This window comes from Hemicordylus capensis, chromosome 4, assembly GCF_027244095.1.
Source record: "Hemicordylus capensis ecotype Gifberg chromosome 4, rHemCap1.1.pri, whole genome shotgun sequence".
In the NCBI taxonomy this organism is placed as follows: Eukaryota; Metazoa; Chordata; class Lepidosauria; order Squamata; family Cordylidae; genus Hemicordylus; species Hemicordylus capensis.
The window spans coordinates 83,021,445-83,043,730 of record NC_069660.1 but is presented as its reverse complement, the minus strand read 5'-3'; the positions used below and the strand labels follow the sequence as shown (position 1 = coordinate 83,043,730).

The following is a 22,286-nucleotide window of genomic DNA, read 5'->3' as shown; positions in this document are numbered from 1 at the left end:
GGCTTGTCAGGAACTGCCCTAAGTCTCAGGTACCCTGCCCCAGAATTTCCCACTGCGACTAATTTTTATCTACCACAATATAGGCCTAATCTGCCCAAGAATGTAGAATCCATCCCCAGTCTTTCCTGATCTACCAACCCAAAGCCGCTTGGGTACACAGAGTGACCTGGAACCCTTGGAAGTTTGGAGGTGAAGGGAAGGTCTGGGTTGTGAGGACTATCTTTTACCAGAAGTGCCAGGAGCACCACACAAGTGGAAACCCCTCGAGTGACAGGTCTGCACAAACTCATAAGAGGAGTGATCCACTGGAGAGTTGGGAGCACTTCATGATGCCCACGAATTCACCCTCCAATGAGAATGACAATCCTTGACTGGCAAGCTGGCTTGAGGCGGAGACTATGTTGGGCTTTCCCTGACTCCTTGACCCAGGTATGGTTGCCTAAGGGCATCCCTGATTACAGTGAACCGCCGAACTGGTTCAAACCCAGAATCCCTTGCCTGCCTTCATCTACATATCCCCATCTGAGGGCCCAAACATAGGCCCTTCCAAAGGGTTTAAGGTAACCAGTTCTCTCTGACATCTCCTAGGTCTGCAACCTGAAACCTCTCTGACATCACAAGTCCCACCACCCAATCTAACTGAAAAGCAGCAGCTGCACTGCTGTCCCCTTTAAACTGCCACACTGTTGGGATGCTGCTCCCAGCAGCACTCACATGGCATCAGCACGCAAATGGCGTCAACACATGCGCCGACGCCATTTGTGTGCCGACATTGCGTGCGGGAGCAGAATCCCAGTGGCATGGCAGTTTAAAGCACACTGCAGCACGATGGCTGCTTTCAAGTCTGATTTAAAGAATGACAGCACCACCATGGGGCAGCGCAGGGTGGTGGTGGTTCATCATGAGCCCCTGGTGGCGCAGTGGTAAAACTGCCGCCCTGTAACCAGAAGGTTACAAGTTCGATCCTGACCAGGGGCTCAAGGTTGACTCAGCCTTCCATCCTTCCGAGGTCGGTAAAATGAGTACCCAGAATGTTGGGGGCAATATGCTAAATCATTGTAAACCGCTTAGAGAACTTCCAGCTATAGAGCGGTATATAAATGTAAGTGCTATTGCTATTGCTATCAGAGGAGCAGGTAGGAACTGCCTGCCTCCTTTTAAAAGATACCCCTCACCCTGCACCAAATCTTTCAAGCGCATCCCTACAGTTCATCTACTTCCATTGAAGTTATCACCAGAGAATCTAGGCACAGTTTTTTCACATTCGAGGAAAGGAAGGAAAGGTTGTGCTGTTGAGTCAGTGTTGACTCCTGGCGACCACAGAGCCATGTGGTTTTCTTGGTAGAACACAGGCGTGGTTTACCATTGCCTTCTCCCGCACAGTATGAAATGATGCCTTTCAGCACCTTCCTGTATTGCTGCTGCCCTATGAAGGAGTTTCTCATATTCTGGGAAATACACCAGAGGGGATTCGAACCAATAGCTTCCTGCTAGGCAGGTTGCTTCCTCACTGCGCCATTAGGTGACTACTCTTATTTCCCATGCAAGAATCCACATTAGATTGATAGCAATTATTGTTTTTATTAGCAAAAAGTGTAAATCTTTGAAAAAATTATGTTCTAGCATGCAAATTGACATGCATCTGCCATGTCATGTGGGAATGCCCCACGTGTCAGGAGTTTTCCACTTCTTTTAATTTTCATCAATAACAGTTTATTATTTGACCCCTGCTGTTAGTTTCTTTGTCTCGGATTAACTGCCTGTTTTATAACACCCCTTCTGATCCCGGAGGGGTGGAGTAGCTTCCCAAAAATCCCTCTTGCAACACTATTGCCTACAATCTGCTGCACGCATGACAGGAACTTTCACACCCACAAGCTTTCACACCCAGAATTGGAGCTTACCTGCTCTTCAATCTAGACTGCTTCCTCAGACATCAACCCCAGCTTCAGATTACATGACTCTACAACTATCTCAATTACATTCATTTAAGCACTTTCATAGCAATAGTGCAGACTTCCAGATTCCTATAATGCCCAGGACATAGATGAGTACTCTGTCTGTAGTTTTTAATATACCTGTCTTCTTTCAATTCAGTTTTCAGTCTTGAGCATGTCAATCTACAGATACTGAACAGAAGAGACAGATTTCGCTGCACTGCATCTTAAGTTATGTAGTTATTCCTTTTACAAGACTGATGAATGGATCCTAAGAGTAAAGGTATACAAATAAAGGACCTGCATATATACCAGGGACAATTTGCTTTATGGAATCAGGGAATCCCCACTTGCCTCAGCTATTGCTATCAAAAGTGTTTCCAGTAGTGCAATACACCACTTTGTCATATTCCTGATCTTGGTATCAACCAACACACAGGCTCACAACAAAACATGGAACAAGTGAAATGCTTACAGTAAGACAGAGTTTTGTGGAGTTGTGGTCTTCCATTGATCATAACAGAACAGTACATATTTTGAACATGTCCAGCCATAACTCTATCTTTCATCTGAAGATTTCATGTGACCAGTCTGACTGATCACAGGGATTAACAAAGGCAACTAGTAGCACTGCACTTTGAAAGGGAGGAAAAGTGCCTGTATTAAACTTCAGTCTAGGGAGACAATGTTCCAGCAACAGCTGAGAAAGTTAGTTTCATGTTATGGCTTCAGCACAAGGTTGCCATCAGCCTTCTATCACGTTATTTAATTCCTCAGTTATTACCAAAATGGTCACTGGAAAGCCCAATAAAACTGCAGAATCCCATAATAGTTTCTGCTTTAGTATATGCCCTCCAGACTAAACAAAGCCCATGGCAGACCCTGCCTGAAACACCCATAGTAATACCATAACATTTGCAAACAAGAAACATCTTATACCATATTCACAGAGCCTGGTGTAAGAAGTCTCCAAACGGAAACTAGTATCCTGCAATGCTCAGAAATTAATGTCCTACAAGTATACATAGAGTTTGTCTGCACTCTTTTGTTCCAAACACATCTCAATCCCAAAATTTACTTGGGATCATAAATCTCATTCAACTTCTGTAACACTCATTTTCCAAAATGTGTGCTTAAAAGTCATAGCTTTACAGTAGGCCCTAAGTAAAAATATATCATAACTGTGAGAAAGATAAAATTCAGGAGTGGGTGAAAGAATTCCTACCAGCCTACAAATACCTGTTATTTGTTGACTGGAGACTGAATGGAGTTCAGAGCATGTAGATAATGGTAATTCCTTTCTGAAAAACCCAAACCCAAATAAAATTGCTCACCATTAATTTTTAAAAACAGACACAAAAACACATACATTTCAATTATTATGGGCTGATCCAGATATATCACTGATGATCAAACCATGAACTGGTGAGCTTCAAACACATGATAAAAATAAGAATATTCCAAGAAACCAGAACTGGGACCTACGCTAACATATTCATTCAACAGTAAGGAGAGCATGCACATATGCAAATTCTGAACATGAAAGAATCAATATGGTAAAAAATAAAGCATGCTGCACTTAATACAGTACTTCACCTACTTCTTCTACTGGACCTTTCTACACATGACTGCAAAAATGACAACACTGGACAAAGTAAGCAGAGCTATGTACACATAATTCTGGCAATTTAACCTATCACTCACCTCACAAAATCTTTAGAGAGGATAGTTCTACGTTTTAGTTTGGTTTCCCCCCCTGATAGTAGCAGCAGAGATCAAATGGTCAATATTCTCAGGAAAAAGACAGAATCATTTTGAAGTAATAGTATTACTTCTCCTCAGAACTACCACCTACTAAAACAGTTAGGAGCAATTCCCAAATCTAATTTTGAACTCTCATAAATATTCCCAAAGAATGGCCAAGGAGCCCACAGAAAAACCATATAGGAAAAGTTCATACTTTATATCTCACCATGCAAATCAATACTGGGAACGGATTGAGGGAATATTAAAGAAAGATTGATATGAGGATTTCTTGTCATCACCAGAAAAATGGTAAAACACATACACATCAAAAAAATTCACAATTGTAAGAGAGAAGGCACACTATCCAGTCTTGCAATTACCTAGCAAACCTAAAAATTTGATTTCAATCAATTCTGTCTAGTGGACTTTTAAAAATATCAAACTTTACAATGCAATTTGTAGATTTCACTTTTTCTGGCCTATACCTTCCACTGGATCTGCAAAGTAGAGATGTGCAAATAGATTTGAGTTGAATCTATTCAAGCTCGAATTGAGATGATTAGAGTGATTCAAACTCGAACTGAATCACACCTAAAATGGAGGGCCTGATTTGTGTTTGAATCGAATCACCCGATTCAACTCAAATTGATTTGAGTGATTTGATTGCCATCTTGAGGTCATTTTTTCCAAGGAGACCTGGTCTACCAATGGGCGTAGGCAGGTATACCAGCCCTCTCCCCCGCATTTAGTGCATCAGCCCACCTCAGAGGACTGGTCTACTCAGATGATTGGTCTACTGGGTAAACCAGTCCTCAAGAGGCAGGCCGTCATGCCAAATCTGGAGTAGAGGGTTGGTCTACCCACCAACCCCAATTGGTAGACCAGGTCTCCCTGGAAAAAATGGCACCCAAATCACTCAAATCATTTCAAGTGATTTGAGGTTGATTGGTTGAAACAGTCAACCAGGCCAGCTGTTTCAATTACTCGATTCGACAATTTTGCAAATAGATTTGAGCTTGAATCAAACTGTGAAATCAGATTTGCGCTCATCTCTACTGCAAAGTCTGGATGATACTGGAAAAAGAAATACACTTTATTTCCCTGAAAAGACCACCTCTCTCTCTTCCTTCTCTGTTCCATCAATTTATTGAATTGCACATGAAGGGTTTCTGCATAGCTCAAAACCTCAAAACATATTCAGAGTAATAAGGTTAAGTATCTAGTTAAGTGTCTGCTTCAACAATGTCCTTCATCTCAGTCTTAAAAAATTGTTCAGCAAGGCTGGCAAAAGGCCACCCTGGCAAAATGACAGAGACAACAGGGCCAGGCATAGGAACATGAAGACTACATCTGAAAGTCACATTCTGGCAACACCTTTATTAGGACCAACCAAATGACACAATACCTTGAGCAGGTAGCATCTGAGTTCTTAAGAATCCTTCCTCAGGTTGGATGGTAAGAAAAACAAAAGGCAGGATGTTGGCAGAGCAGAAGAGAAATGCAATAAGCTTTTTACAAAGCCAAAGATTCAGATACTCAGCCTCTCCCGCCCCACCGTCATTGGATCCTTCTCTCCTGGATGGCATGCCTCCCCAACATGGTCAGCTAAATCTTCCCCGAGCAGCATGGCACATGGATTAACTTCCATCACTGGAAACTCCCATCCTCCTTCCCAGCCAGCCCACCGGACAGGGAGCTTCACCAGGGGCATTTCTGCCTGGCCACTGGTGAAGATAGCCCACACCCGTGAGGCCTGGGCAAGCTGCTGGGCCTTGACAAGCGAGGGGTGTGTGGCTGAGATTGTGGCACTTGTGTCCCACCAGGCTGTGACTTAATGGCCATTGATTTATACACTTTACTGGCTCTTTGGTGGAATGGTTTCCACATCAAAACAGAGAGGTGCCCCCCCTTGGATTTACAACTCCCTTTGGGCTCCTAATGTGAACTAGGTTCATTAAGGCTATCTTTTTGAGAGTGATATGCCACTAGGTAACACTATCCATTGGGCTTCTATTAACTTTCTGCCTAGCGATACACCTAAATTAACTCCTCTTACTTTGTGAATATAAAAAGACTACCATGTTTCTCTTTTAATTCTGTTCTTTGCTTTAAAAGGGGTATGTGCTTTGATTATTTTGTTCCGTCTCCAGAGCTAAAATCCTGAGTGTTTTTATTTTCTAAAATTGTGGGGTCAAGTCATTATTGATTCCTCCTCTTTCCAGAAACCCAGAGTTCAGGGAAACCCTAGTGAGACTGGTCAACATGCGTTTGCATAACTCCTGACTTCTCCTTAAGACTTTCATAAAATGCAGACTGTCAGGGATGGGGTACTTGTCCAATTTCTCCCCACATTTGCTTTTCTTATCATTCAGCCTGATGAAAGTTTCTTAACAACTCCATTACTAGATAGCTTTTCGATTTTCTCTTCTCTACAATCTACAAGGTTATCTACAATTTTTATAAAGTATTATGTGACACTAAGGTCTTTTAAGCATTAGTTGGCTCAAATAAAAGATATTGTCTCAATATCTCTATTTTTTTGTGCGAGTCAGAAGTAGTGAAAATTATAAACTCTAGTAATTTATGAACCAGGCAAGATTGAATTTGACTCTCCCTAGCTCTCCCACTGGTGCACTCATCAAGCAAGGCCATGGATCACTATTTACTAGAAGAAACATCACTTTTAATTCAATCCTTCCCATTCTAGCACTTTGCAGAAGCTGGAAAGAAACAAGACCAGTCCCCGAATTGCAAAACAGGGTGTGGGAGGCAACAGAAGTCATGCAAAGAAGATTACTAGGCATCAGAGTCACTAGAAAAACTATCAAATCACAGTGGATCATGACTGGGCACACCCTCCCTCTCTTTTCTAAATCTCCAGCAAGACAGGCAAAAGCTGGTAGGTAATTTCACTTTCACCCAAGGAATTAATAGCTATAACCGATATTGTTCGCTCAGTGGAGAGGAGTTGAATTAATCTGCAAAGACAATTGGAGCCTTTGAACTTAACAGGAGCTTTACAGCAACAGACCTGTCATCTGATGCTTAAAAAGGATATCTGCTGAAGCTGAACTGGAGAAAAGAGAGATCATGTTTTGTGAAGCTGCCAAAAGGCACATGATGAAGAACTCAACTATGAAGAAAGAAACTCAGAGAGAAATGATTTATACACATCATTTGGCAAATGTTTTGGTTTTTAATTTAAGGTGATCATAGATCACCTACACAACCGAATACATACAATAGTTTTCAAAATATAACAGCTACAACCAATGCACACAGCCTAGTAGTTCCACTAGAACTGAGACTCCAACATGACAGGCTATATGCACCATTTACCTTGTCCAAAACACAACCATCTATCATTAAGAGCAAGTGTCACAGCAAGACTGGAGCAGCCTTACAATGCACCTAACTGAAGCACATGTGAAATTGAAATTTTTTTCTCATCTGCAAACGTCTTCTTGTTCCTAGTGGACACAGAGCAGTCTCTTCACTGGGACTGTCCCTCTTCCTGGCTACAGAAAGGCCTTCCTCCAGTTAAGCTTTCCACTGGGAGAAGGGGCTCCCCAAATATCCAGACCATGCCTAAGCCATGTGGCACAAGTGTTCTCCAATCTAACACACACAGGAAATTAACAAACACATTAAGTGAATATGTAACTAAGAATAGAGGAGATGAGTGAGAGGGCAGGATAGGACAGAGGGATATTCCAGTGTGCCCTTGTCTAATTTTACTCCTAAATCAGAGAGCGACTCTGTTTAGGAGTGAGCCAGACTGCCCTACGCCCACCAGAAAGACCAAGAAATTTACAGGGAACGCAAAATTCCCATTGCTCCCTTTGGCACACATATGGCAGGCAGTTTGTTCACCAGTTTGTAGAATAGCAGTTCCATTCTGCACTGGATGAAGCTTCTTAATGTCCTCAAAGATTTGGTGTCCAGGCATGTAGGTATAATTGAGTGGGTGGGGGCAGGCGCGGAGGCAGACCACCAGCAGCCCATGTGCAGTGCAACGGCGGCCCCACTCACCCCGCCCCCACGTCTGATGTCAGACATGGGGGGCGTGGTCTGGCTCCAAAATGGAGCCGTGTGGCTCCGTTTGGGAGTTAGAGCCCGGCCGGCACTGCGTTCGCAGAGCGGCCAGGAGCACCTCTTCCCTACCTTAAAAGTCAGGGAAGAGCCGCTCCTGGCTACTCCATGAACACAGTAGCCATTTAACTCCCAAGTGGGGGCTGTGTGCCCCCCACTCGGGAGCTAAACCAGCACCCCCGCATCTGATGTCAGACGCTGGGGGCATGTCGTGGCTGCAAGGTGCGGCCCCTGATTGGTGGCGGCCCGGGTTCTCCAATGGTGGCTCCATCATTGTTTTTTGTTTTTGTTACGGCGTGCTGTCCAGATTTTGGAGCATTCAGGATTTTGGATGTCTGGTAAGGGATACTCAACCTGTATTGGATGGTATCTTGAATCAGAAGGACACTAGAAATCTCCACGACAGTTGTGTTGACACAGCGATGAGGTCTACACACCAGGCTCTCCTGAGCCAGTGAGGGGCCAACAGAAGGCTAGAGAGGCCCCTTAAATGGGCTCTGGTGCCATAAAAAGACAATATGATAAGCTGCTCAGTTCAGTTTAATCAGGTGGCTATTATTGGGCAAGGTGGTTGAACGGGTGGTGGCCTCTCAGCTCCAGGCAGTTTTGGATGATGCAGATTATCTAGACCCATTTCAAACTGGCTTTTGTGGGGGCTATGGGGTCGAGACTGCCTTGGTCGTCCTGATGGAGGATCTCAAACTGGCTATCGACAGAGGGAGTGTGACTCTGCTGATCCTTTTGGATCTCTCTGTGGCTTTTGATACCATCGACCATGGTATCCTTCTGGACCATCTGAGGGAGGTGGGATTGGGTGGCACTGTTTTACAGTGGTTCCTCTCCTACTTCTCTGGCTGATTCCAGATGGTGTTGCTTAGAGACAGTTGTTCTACAAAGCAAGAACTAAAGTGTGGGGTTCCACAAGGCTCAATACTGTCTCCGATGCTCTTAACATCTACATGAAACCGCTGGAAGAGATCATCAGTTGGTTAGGTGCTGGGTGTTATCAATATGCTGATGACACCCAAATCTACTTCTCCATGCTGACCCCATCAGGAAAAGGCATATCTTCCCTAAATTCCTGCCTGGAGGCAGTAATGGGCTGGATGAGAGATAACAAGTTGAAGTTAAATCAAAATAAGACAGAGGTACTGACTGTGGGGGGTCAGGACCCAAGAGATGGTTTAGATCTGCCAGTTCTGGATGAGGTTACACTCCCCCTGAAAGATCAGCTATGTAGCTTGGGAGTGCTCCTGGACCCAAAGCTCTCCTTGGTTTCTCAGGTTGAGGCAGTGGGCTGATACGTCAGCTACGTCCATTTCTAGAGGAAAATGACCTTAAAACAGTGCTACACATTCTGCTAACCTCAAGGCTTGACTATTGTAATGCACTCTACATGGGGCTGCCTTTGTACGTAGTCTGGAACTACTACTACTACTACTACTATTTATTCTTATTCTTATTATTATTACATTTATATCCCGCTCTTCCTCCAAGGAGCCCAGAACGGTGTACTACATACTTGAGTTTCTCTTTCACAACAACTCTGTGACGTAGGTTAGGCTGAGAGAGAAGTGACTGGCCCAGAGTCACCCAGCTAGTTTCATGGCTGAATGGGGATTTGAACTCAGATCTCCCCGGTCCTAGTCCAGCACTCTAACCACTACACCACGCTGGCAAACTACAATCGGTACTGAATGCGCTAGCCAGATTAGTCTCTGGGACAACATGAAGGGGCCACATACCGGTTTTGAAAGAACTGCACTAGCTGCCGATATGTTTCCAGATAGAATACAAAGTGCTGGTTCTTACCTATAAAGCCCTTACTGGCTTAGGTCCAAGCTATTTAAGAGCGCACCTTTTTTGTCATAAACCCTGCTGCCTGTTAGGATCTTCTGGAGTGGTCCAGTTATGGATGCCACCAGAGGTCCGGTTATGGATGCTGGCAATCCATGACTGGGCTCTCTCTGTGGCTGCCCCAGGGCTTTGGAATATGCTCCCTACTGAAATAAGAGCATCATCTCTGTTTATTTTCAGGAAGAAACTCAAGACTGTCCTGTTTTCGCAGGCTTTTAATTAGAATGAATTTTAATAATGTTAAAACTTGTTTTAATATCTATTTTATTCTATTGTTTTTATTGTCATGTATTTTAATTTTGTAACTTTTAGATATTTTAAATTTTATACACCACCTAGAGATGTACATATCAGGCGGTATAGAAATATGATAAACAAACAAATAAATATTATTTTCACACACAGACTATTTATACTGGGGCAAGCAGGGTAAATACATACAAGTTCCAAGTTTGCTTCTTTTTTTACTGCACTCCATGCATCTTTGTTTCTTAAGCTGCAATAACTCATCTAGAGTTTTGTATCTTATTACATCTTTGCTCTTCTCCTATGAAAGGCAGGGAAAATGCATCCTTTGCCAGGCCCCTTCAGATTTTTCATAATTCTCAGCTCAACAATATCTTAAGGATGAGATTATTATATTGGGTGGGTCACATACATATACCCCTGGCTAAAGACTGTCATTCCATGACTGGGGGAGAGGACACGTAATCCTCCTCACTCTGCATTTAAAAGAATTACATCGACCAGGGCCTCTACACAAGCCATCTCAAATATTTTATGATGTAAGATTGTTGGGTCGAATAGCCCAGCACAGAGAGAAGGGCCTGGAAGAAAGAGTATGCTTTCAGAGTGATTTGTCCTTTATGGAACAAACAACATAATTCCTCTATCCCCTCTAGGATAAAGCTAACTAAAAGTCCTTTTTGGCAGGTGCTGTCTGCACAGTGCCCCTCCTTCAATGCTCTGTCTATTGATATCAGTATCAATACACTGATATATGCTCAGTGTAGCACAGTGTGACCATCCACTCAATATGACCCATGTCCTTTGAGATCTATTGGCCTCCATTCCCACATTCCATAAAGAAGGTCCAACCATTCTATTCCATGACTTCATGGGAACAAATAACCTATATTCTACACACACATACTCTTCAAAACCATGTAAATTAGGCACACTTACGCACATTTTCAAAGCCTGTTTATTCTAATAGAGGAATGAGGTTTTATAAAGCACAGAATTCTGGAGTCCTTATGCAGTTCTACTGATGAATATTTTTAGCACAGAATTCTAGGGATTGTTATTCACACTAATCTGGTAACATTTTTCAATTACTAAATTGTCTCATGATAAAATCCTACCGTAACTTAGCTTTATTGTGTTCAAGTGAAGAACCATCTTCCAACATATTCATACATGCACAGAGAAAACCTACTGAAACAACTTATTCAAATATGCTATATATTTCTTTAGTCACCACTTTCTCTCCATCATCAATACTGTCGGCTTTCTAAATTGCAGATCTGCACCCTATTGTTAACACACATTGCAAATTATCTTCTTACCACACAATTCTGGGATGAAAAACTGCAGGCAACTAGGGTTTGCACATATAATTGCAGCCTGAATGTGAACTGAAAAGAACAAGCTTAGAGCAGCAGACAAGTAAGGCAGGCACAGTCATTACTGTGCCCACTATACCACAGGCCTGGAGGCCATTGTCTCAAACACAGAAAGCCAAATCCCTTTTCACAGAGAAAGGCCAGAAGCTGTTCAGCAATGGAACTCAAGGTCTCAAATTTAAAAAGATCATTTCAGTAAACAAAAACACAGCAACTCTATTAAGTATCTCACTCATTTTATCAAACGTGCACTATCTTCGTATGCTGTTGAAACTATGCATATGTTTGAGAAACATTTTGGCACAATCATGCCATACTATTGTTTTACTTTGATCTGAAATGTGATCAAAACAGGTAAAAGGCTAACACTTTCACTCTTTCTCCTTGATTACTACAACATCAGGTGATGATCTGTATATCAGCATAAAGGTAGAGATATTAAACATCACAAACAGAACTTTTATAACGCCTCAGAAGGAATACTTCCCAATATAATCTATTTACACATTCAGCTGCCAGTCTTCAATTGCTCAGTAATCAACTGACAGTAATGCATTATAGGCACTTAAAACTGACCAGATGTTTTAAAACAATTCCCTGACTACAGTTACCTAAAAGAATGGAATATGTAAGAAAAGGAAACCAGGAAGCAAATGAAACACAAATATTCAGGTACAGTTGCATCTTATTAAAAAGTCACAAAGGGTATTTGTAATTATAATGAGAAATCAAGTAATGTATTTGCATGTACAAACCAACCTTAAGAATGACTTTTATGCCTAGAACTTAAGATGATGTTTTAAATCTTTCAGACAGATGCTAAGCGGCTTCAATTACTGCTTCATATGAACTAGTTTATTTTACCTTACTTACTATATAATCTTAAAGAAAAAGGACATATTATAGATACTTTGCTGCAGGGACTGACAATTTCTGGGTGCCAGGTCACCATTGCACCTAAAATTTTAAGACTGGTGCCTAAATACAGGGCTGTCTGAAAGAGGGAGGGGCACTGAAGTCCAAGATACTTTACTGATCCCTTACTAGCAATGGAAAGAGTCTTGCAGAGCCAGTGGGAGTATCCAAGAGACTCCTTGCCCCTCTAGGACATGCCCCCCACCCCACCCCACCCCATACACATTGCCAGGCAGCAGCAATCAACTGGCTTTCCCATAGTCTTGTCTCTTCTTGAAAGGCAATCAAGGGTCTCCTTGACCCTCTGGATGCACCTCTCCTTTCTTTCCCAGCAAACAGTGCTGTTATAGCAGAAACCAGTTGACTTCCCCATCATTTCTTCTTGAAGGAGAAGGAGACAATGGGAAGCTGGCTGGTAGCAGAAGCAGTGTAGAGCAAGGGGAAAGAAAGAGAAAAGGAGAGGCACACTGTCGGGGCTTGGAGACAGGGCTGTCCTTAGGGCCGGACGACTGGGGTGACTGCCCGGAGCCCTGCGCTGCACAGGCCCTGCTCTGGGCACACTGCAGTGCAGCCTACCCTCCTCTCTTCCCCAGTCCCAGCCACCCACCTTTCCCTGCACACAGCCCAGCCAGAGCCGATCTTTGGTGTGGATGGGCAGCACAGGCTTGAAAGCCTCACAGGCAAGCTGCTAGAGCTCCTTCTCTCTCTGCCTCTCAGCTGTTTGGGGGGTGGGTGGGCGGGGCTTCCAGAGAGGCCTGAAGCTCAGGAAGGAAGGGAAGAGGCAGGCAGGCAGGCAGGCAGAGTGTCCAGAGCTGGCTGCCCTTACCCACCACAGCTCTCTGCAGACCCTGCCCAGCCCAGCTTTTGCTTGCTAAGTAATGGAGGTATGATGTGATTTCCTTTTTGTGGTTATTCCTCCCCTTGAATATTTAGGGATTGACTTGCCATAAGGGCTTTGGTATTGAGCAGATATGTAGGGCAGGGTGGGAGCAATATGTATATTTAAATTGTAGTAGATTGGACAAATTGTTGGTGTTATAAATATAAATATATATAAAAAATTTAAAAACCCATCCAAAAAAGTCCTATAAGTGGCTTGTTTCATGGCAGAAAATTACAAAAACTTCTGGAATAAACAATATATAATATATATTTATTTATTTATGAATGCACTATGCTCAAGTTGATTGCAACCCAAAAGGTCTGAGTGAGAACTGTGAAGCATGTGTTGTGCTTTTAATTTTTATTGTTGTAGAAATGCACTATATGTCCAAGCTGGTTGGACATGTCCAAAAACCTCACTCACTTTTTACACTGTATGTCACCAATCAGTATGATTCTGTAATGATATGAAATGTTAAGGAGGCACTACACATGCTGATTCGCCCCAGCCTCACATCCCACTAGGGAGAGCCCTGCTTCGAGGTACATGTGTTGAATGATTGTACCCAACAACATTAAAAGAGAGGAGTGAGAGAGTGCATCCAAGATCTTTGCATCATCCAAGGCATTTTGTTCTTTGAGGCTTGGTGGTTCTGGTGTTTTGACCACCACTTCTTTGGGCCTCCAATGTGGGAGCATGGTGTAGTGGTTAGAGTGTTGGACTAGGACCGGAGAGACCCAAGTTCAAACCCCCACTCAGCCATGAAACTCACTGAGTAACTCTGGGCCAGTCATGTATTTCTCAGTCTAACCTACCTCACAGGGTTGTTGTGAGGATACACCTAACATAATATCCAAGGGAATTTCTGCCAGCCGTCTTTCATCCCCTTTTCTGAGTCAAGCATGGCTGAAGCTTGCAGGGAGGGAGGGAAAGAATCCCACAAACTAGCCCACCTTGATCCTTTCTCCCTCCACCTTTGGAGGACAGTAATCATGAGCCACTCTTTCCCCAACCATTCCGTCATGCTGATTGAAATGAGCAGCAGTGCAAAAAGAGCCTTGATAGTCTTCAGTGAAGGGCAGAATAGCAGGACAGGTGGGTTTCAAGATATCAGACAGTTGTGGAAAGGCTGGTGGGGAGAGGGAGAATTAAGGGCCAAACCAGCTTCCTTTCAGCTCCAGGTGAGCTCCTCCTTCCTGGCTATGATAAGGTAGTCAAGGTAGCAGCAATGATAGCTCCAAAGTTGTCTGAGACTGCATTTTTTATTTTTTATTTTAATAGTTACATAATTTCTCTCCCCCCACATCAACCCTCTTCCTCCAGTTCAAGCTGCCAACTTTGACTGAGGCTATTCCTGGAGACCCACCCACCCTCTAATATTTTTCACAATATCAAGCCATTAACATCTCCAGGATTACTTTTCAATCTTTCTTGAAAAGTGATGTCAATTCCTGGAGACTCCAGGTCAACATATAGAGGATTGGCAACCCCACCTATAGTAAATCCTCCTGTAATGGACAAAGATAAGTCACTGAGCTGTGTTTTTAGCCTAGTTTCCAGTAGGCTTATGAGATCACCCAGCATTCAGTGTGTGTGTGTGTCCCTACCCATCAACTTTGCAACACTTGGACCAATATGAGCCAAACTGGGTACAGCTGAAGGGACACATAGGGAAACCTCAACGGTGTAGTATGTGATGATGTCATCCACCTCAATCCAAGACAGTGGATGCGTAAACTTTTGAGGCACAAGTGGGCTAACTTGTGAACTGCTCAACCAATTTGAACCAAAATTGCTGCAGGTGTAGTGACACATAGGGCACCTCAAAAGCATACCGTAGTTCATGATGATGTCATCCACCCCAATTCAAGATGGTGGACGCGTAAACTTTTGAGGCACAAGTGGGCTAACTTGTGAACCACTTATATAAGAACGTAAGAACAGACAGGCTGGATCATGCACGAGGCATTAGTCCAGCATCCTGTTCCAAACAGTGGCCCACCAGATGCCTCTGGAGAGCCCACAGGCAAGAAGTATGTGCATGCCCTCTCTCTTGCTGTTGCTGCCCTGCAACTGGTATTGAAAGGCATCGTGCCTCTGAGGCTGGAGATGGCCCACAGCCATCAGACTAGTAACTACCGTAGTAGCCATTGATAGACTTGTCCTCCATGAATCTGTCTAGTCTAAACCCCTTTTAAAGCCATCCAAGTTGGTAGCCATCACCACATCCCATGGCAAGGAATGCCATATATTAATTATGTGCTGTGTGAAAAAGTACACAGCACATTGGTCCTAAATTTCCCAACCTTCAGTTTCATGGGGTGACCCCTGGTTCTACTGTTGTGAGAGAGGGAGAAAAATTTCTGTCTTCCCTCTCCACTCCATGCATAATTTTATACACTTCGATCATGTCTCCCCTTAGTCGCCTCTTTTCCAAGGTAAAGGGCCCCAGATACTCTAGCCTAGACTTATAAAGAAGGTGGTCCAGGCCCCTGATCATTTTGGTTGCCCTCTTCTGCACCTTTTCCAGTTCTACAATATCCTTCTTAAGATACGGTGACTAAAGCTGTATGCAATACTCCAGATGTGGCTGCACTATAGATCTGAATAAGGGCATTATAATATTAGCAGTTTTATTTTCAACCCCCCTCCTAATGATTCCTAGCATGGGATTAGTTTGTTTCGCAGCTGTCATGCACTGAGACGGCACTTTCAGTGAGCTGTCCACCACGACCCCAAGATCTCTCCCCTGTTCCGTCACCGACAGCTCAGATCCCATCAGCATATATGTGAAGTTGGTGTTTTCTGCCCCAATGTGCATCACTTTACACTTGCTTACATTGAACCACATTTGCCATTTTGTCGCCCACTTCCCCAGTTTGGAGAGATCTTTTTGGAGTTCCTCACAATCCGTTGTGGATTTCACTACCATAAATAGTTTAGTCTCATCTGCAAATTTGGCCACTTCGCTGGTCACCCCAACTTCTAGATCGTTTATGAACAAGTTAAAGAACACTGGTCCCACTACTGATGCCTGGGGGACCCCACTTCCTACCTACTTCCATTGTGAAAACTGTCCATTTATTCCTACTCTCTGTTTCCTGTCCTTCAACCAGTTACCGATCCACACATGAACCTGTCCCCTTATCCCATGACTGCTAAGTTTACTCAAGAGCCTTTGGTGGGGAACTTTATCAAAAGCTTTTTGGAAGTCCAAGTATACTATGTCTACTGAATCACCTTTATCCACATCCCTGTGGACACTCTCAAAGAACTCCAAAAGGTTAGTGAGGCAAGACTTTCCCTTGCAGAAGCCATGCTGGTTCTCCTTCAACAAGGCCTGTTCTTCTATATGTTTAACAATTTTGTCCTTAACCGATTTGAACCAAATTTGGTACAGCTGTAGAGACATAAAGGGACACCTCAATGGCATAGTTTGTGATGATGTCATCCACCCCAATCCATGATGGTGCTCACGTGAACATCTGAGGCACAAGCTGGCTAATTTGTGGATAGTCTAACCCATTTGAACCAAATTGGGTACAGTTGCAGTGAGTGACACACAGGGACATCTCAATGGCATAGTTTGTGATGGTGTCATCCACACCGATTCAAGACAGCGGACACGTAAGATGGCGGATGCTTAACCATTTTGAACCAAATGTGGTACAGCCATAGGGACACATAGAGGAACCTCAATGGCACAGATTGTGATAGTGTCATCTAATAAAATTCAAGATGGAGGACATGTAAACGTTTGAGGCACAAGTGCACTAACTTGTGGATAGTCTAACCAATTTGAACCAAATTTGCTACAGCTGTATGGACACATAGGGATACCCTAATGGTGTAGTTTGTGGTGATGTCATCTACCCCGATCCAAGATGTTGGACGAGTGAACTTTCGAGGCGCAATTGCACTAACCTGAGCACTGTCTAACTGATTTGAACCAAATATGGTACAGTTGTAGTGAGAGACACACAGGGACACCTCAAAGGTGCAGTTTGCAATGAAGTCTTGTCCAATACTGCAAAGTAGTATTACAAAAACAAAATCATGGCCTTCACTAAGAGACCCAAGACACACTCCTGGCATATGAACAGGCACAAAAGTGAGCAGGCTCATGCTTTAAATACTTGGGGGTGGTCTTCCACACCTCTGCACCAGAAAAGCTCACAACTCTCACACTGCCCAAAATGAACAGAGGAGCACAGCTGCTATCTAAAATTATTCCAATCAAGATGAGGCCACCACATACCTGCAGCCCTTAAACTGTTTGAAGCCAAGCCACTGGCGCAACTCCTTCATGGTGCCCAACTGGGCCCCTTCTTCAACTTCGCCCCATTGGAGCTTGTCTAGTCCAAAATCCTAAGAACAGTTCTCCAAGTACCATGCTGTATCTCTAACACTAGCCTATGTCTAGAGGCAGATCTGGTGAAAGTGGAAGCCAGAGTTTGGATGGCCATACTCAATTACTGGTAAAGATTATACTTCATCCCACGGGGTCTAGCCCCTAACACTACAGGACAACTACCAGTCTACCTGGAAATTGATACTTCTGACAAAAATGTCATCCCTGGAGCTCCCCTCCTACTTTCCCTGGGCAACAAACAGACAAAAACACTCATCAGACAATGCATAACGGACATAGAGCACCAAACCAGTTTAGGCAGGGTCCTGAACTTCCTCATCAATGAAAGACAACTGCCTCTCCCGATGCATACCTCATGCATCTGGAAGCCCCAAAACACAGAAGGGCCTTCACTCTGGCCCACTGTGGTGCCCTTCCTTCAGCTGTGCTAGAAGGGAGATACAGGAAGACCTCCTACTCAGAATGCCTGTGCCCCTGTGATTCTGAGCAAGTTGAAACAACAAAGCATGTCCTCCTCCATTGCCCATTCTATCGCTCGCATTCATATCGCTCTCATCCTTCTGCTGTTAATCAAATCTCCAGGTCACTCAAGCCAATTCTAGATCTCTCTCCTGCAATCTTAACTCCAACCTTGTTATCACAGATAATGTTGCCAAGTTCTGTGCAGCAGCGTGTACAATTTGTCAGGTCGTGACAGACAGCAAGAATGAAGCAAGCCCGACACAACGCATAGTCACACAGCTTAAATTTAAAGCCCATAGCATTTTATAGTTTTACAGACTGATTTAAAAATCTAAACCACTTATATATAGTCTCACCCATTTTATACTAATTTTACCTGTTTTAACCACAGTTTTAAGATAGCTCACCACAGTTTAACAATAGCTATATAACAGCATATAGCTCTCACAGTTCTGGGCATAGCTTGTTTTAATGCTGTTTCAATGTAATCTATTTTATACTGGTCACAGACCATAAGATTGATTAATTGATTGAAGTGACTACCCCACTGCCTCCAGGAAACCCATGGGCAGGGCAACCCATTGAAGGCCATTACCCTCTGTTGCTGCCTACCCTATCCAACTGATATTTGTCTGAAAAATGAATCTGGCTCCTAAATTTTTGGACTGCCTCCCAGATGCAAAGAAAATTTGTCCAAGCCTATTTTACTGTGAGAGAGATACTTATCATTCTAAACTTAAATATGTCATTTGGTTGCGTTCAGGGTAACACATACACAAGCCCTTCCCTGATCACTGTTTACATAACTAAGAACAGCATTTCATTGCCCCTCAAAATGATAGTGCCTCAGCCATCACAGTAGAATCTAGCACAAATTTGGGATATATTGTCACTGAAGATCAAGAGTGTAAAACGAGCAAACATGGGAGGCGGGGCAACAGATCACTTACTTTGGGAAGATGACAGTCATAAGTGCAGATGCATAACCAGGCTTGCAAACACCCTCTGTGATGTTAGCATATTTTGATGCTAGCTCTGGAGGCCTGTAAAGGAAGAACAACAATCAAGAAGGTCCTAAGAAAGAAGTGCCAGCTGTCACCTTAATCACTTTAATCATTAGTTTTTCTCAAATAGTAGAGAGCAGCAACAGGAACATAAAGGCTTCTCAAACAAATCAGAATGGGATTACATCAAGCTGTCCCAAGGGACATCTGGAATTAAACACACTCCTGCCTTTTTAGGAACTTAGACAGAGAGGAAGGTAGGAGATGTAATGTTATTCAGATGCTGTTTTAGACTTGAATTTTCCAAGAAGAATGGAGGTAAGCAGCAACAAAGAATCATTTGTCAGACTGTTCTTCTGCTGCAAGACAGACCTACAACGTCAAATGAAGTTGCTATTTGCAGAGCAAGTCTAACTAAATTACCACAAATATCTACCAGTCAGTGGGAATGAAGGCAGTTGGCATTTCTGTATTATAGGCCCAACATTGTTTCCTCAGTTAATTTTCTAATAGCTCACTCACTCTCACAATCAGCGGGTATGTGAAAAGCTGAATACAATCGTCTTTACACTCTAACGAAAGGCATTGTGGTTGAGCAGTTAATATTTCTGCTAGCCCTGAGGAGACTGGAGAGCTTTTAAACAATCACTTGCTGTGTGATTCAAGCAGACTACTGTGGTTGGATTCTTTGTATCCCATCTTACCAGCCACTACAACTTATTCAACAGCTACTAAGGGGCTAAAGCACACAACTTCTACAGGTAGGCCTTATTTAGATAAAACACTGTGCAGAAGAAGTCTGGTTATCATGAAAAAGAAGGCATAAAATCTCCTTTTAAACATTTCATTAGCTTATAAATGCTGGACACAGAAAGGACAATATATTACAGATTTACTCTTTGTAAAATGTTTCGTTTGCTAGCAAAGCAGTGGCAACTATTCTGCACATTTAGAAGTTTGAACTGAACCTGTGCAATTCACACCAACTTCACTTAAATCATGAAGAAAGCTTTTTGTGAGGCTTGAAAGTAGTAATGAATTTCTCCATAGCACAGTTACCACAACAACTGTACTTCTGTTTTTATGCGCTCCTTCTATACAGCTATTTGAACCACCATCTTTAATACAGCTAGCCAGCTGAGCAATCACAGTATAATTTCTCTTAAAATGCACTGCAAAACTCAAGTGAAGTGCAGCAGTGATGTGCATGAAAATGTCTGGAGGCCCTTTTACGGGCTTCCGGACATGTTCAAACAACCAGAGATTCAGCTGGTTCAAAGGCGGGTGGGGGAGGGACCTTTAAGGGGGGGTGCTCTTACCCCTCCTGCCACATCCCCTCCAGCACTGCACTCCCCCCACTTCTGAACCGGCCCCCACTGGTTCCATGCACATCCCTAAAGTTCAGGAGGCAGGACTATTCAAAGAGGTCACAATTTGCAGAAGAGTCTCCAACCTTCCAAGAGCCATAGCAGAATGAATGTATGACGGAAGCTGCCATAATTCTAGGCAATGCAAACTGGCATGCCTGGGTAAAAAACTGGGTTGAACCTAAAAATGCATTCCTTTGAAAAGTTGATTAAAGATTTGGCACTGGAACAGGATCCTACAACTAACCCCCCCTATACTATAAATAATCTGGAAAACTAGGAATAGGAGTCACTGTACAACAGAAATTAAGACAGTCTTCCGGCTACCATGTGTCACCTGAATTCATTAAGGCCTACAGAAGTGAGCATATCCTTGTATTTAGATGGTTAAACTCCACATTGAGTAAGAGTCACAGCAATGTGTCCTGGTATCCATTCAGAATGCCTACAATTGTACAAAATATCCATTTCAATACATAAAGAATTATCTCTTCATTGTGTGTTTAAAGTTGCTTTAACATTTCCAGTTCAAATACCAAAGTGTCTTCTATACCAATCCTAAAAAGAATAATATCTTTGCCTGATTTGTGATGACTTGCTGGTGCCTTACTAAGAATGTATGAGCAGTCTATCATGGAAACCGCTATTCTACTCAGAGCTACTGGAGTCTGAGAAACAAACTTGTTAAACTTTTCCAAATGTGATAAAAGTTCATGTAACAAATTGCCACAAGCAAAACTAGGTTTACAATCCAACCATGGCTGCCAGCTCCAGTTGCTCAGCACTACCACACAGTCAATCAGACTTTTATCGTTTTAGTTTCCCAAGCAGTTTTACTCCTTTAACTTAATTAGAAGATATTTATTTGTCTGGTCCTATTAGCCACTACAGATCTCAATCATTATTGAACTGCCAATGACATTCACAGTCAGCTTGAATACTAACTGCATAGCTAATCATCTGCACCACATCAAAGGAAAAAACCTCAAAAGAAGAAAAGATTGCTGCCTTTCCCTACCTTGAGAGGACTCTGCTACCAAGACAGTCATATCCTAAGGTGCTTAAGGGCACATTAAATACAGTGGTTTCAGAAATATCCTTTCAAAGTTGCAAAAACTGACCACAAACAGCAGCATGTGTATAAAAGTAATCTTGGTGAGACCAATTCTTAAGTTTAGAGAAATGGGGAAAGCATTTAGCAGATTTCCCCAACTTCTGCTTTTTCTAACACTGCCATAGCTAGCCATCTATAATTAAAATGACCGAAGAGCACTAAAGGCCCACTGACCAAATTAAAGAAGGTAAAGTTAAAGTGTGCCGTCAATTTCGACTCCTGGCGCCCACAGAACCCTGTGGTTTTCCTTTGGTAGAATACAGGAGGGGTTTACCATTGCCCCCTCCCATGCAGTATGAGATGATGCCTTTCAGCACCTTCCTATATCGCTGCTGCCCAATATAGGTGTTTCACATAGTCCGGTGAAACATACCAGCGGGGATTCTAACCAGAGAGCCACTGAATAAGCAGCTTCACAGAGTCTCAATCACTGTATCAATTCTCATATAATATTTGCCAGGTTTGGGAGATCAGGCCTGGAAGTCCAGGAACATACAGAGGGCTCATATACTCAGTCTTCACTCTCCCACAATCAGATTTCACTACTTATTTTCTGGTTCAAGAAAAACATAGTTCTCCCATATATCCAAATGAGCAAATTATGGTTTACATTTGTCCCCCAGATCAGAACTGGAAACCAGCTTTCAAGCCTCAAGTGTGCTTTAGAGTAACAAAAAGGAGAAACATTCTCCTCTCTTTTTAACTGTTTATCAATACTTTTTTGTATCTTTTTAATGCTGGGGATTATTGGTGCTTTGACTACCTTCCCAAAACAAAGCAGCTTGGCCTACAATTTGCCACTGAACTCCTCCATAGTATTTTGCAAACCTGTTGCCTTAACAGAAGTTTATAATGCTTTCCAGTCAAGATATTAGAACTAGATTTCTCACAGATTTTTCCTCCTTTAATACT

The 22,286-nt window shown here is 42.9% G+C and overlaps 1 protein-coding gene across 12 annotated transcripts in view; it reads right to left on the bottom strand.

Annotated features, from left to right (window-relative positions):
• ST3GAL3 (ST3 beta-galactoside alpha-2,3-sialyltransferase 3) overlaps positions 1–22,286 on the bottom strand; it is a 341,725-nt gene that overhangs the window by 194,666 nt on the left and 124,773 nt on the right. For 10 of the 12 annotated variants that reach the window (XM_053249782.1, XM_053249779.1, XM_053249790.1 and 7 more), the window contains one exon: positions 18,840–18,932. The exons of the other annotated variants lie outside the window; for them this stretch is intronic. In XM_053249782.1, coding sequence (XP_053105757.1) covers positions 18,840–18,932 — 93 coding nt within the window. The remainder of the gene's footprint in view (positions 1–18,839; positions 18,933–22,286) is intronic. 12 annotated transcript variants of the gene reach the window in all.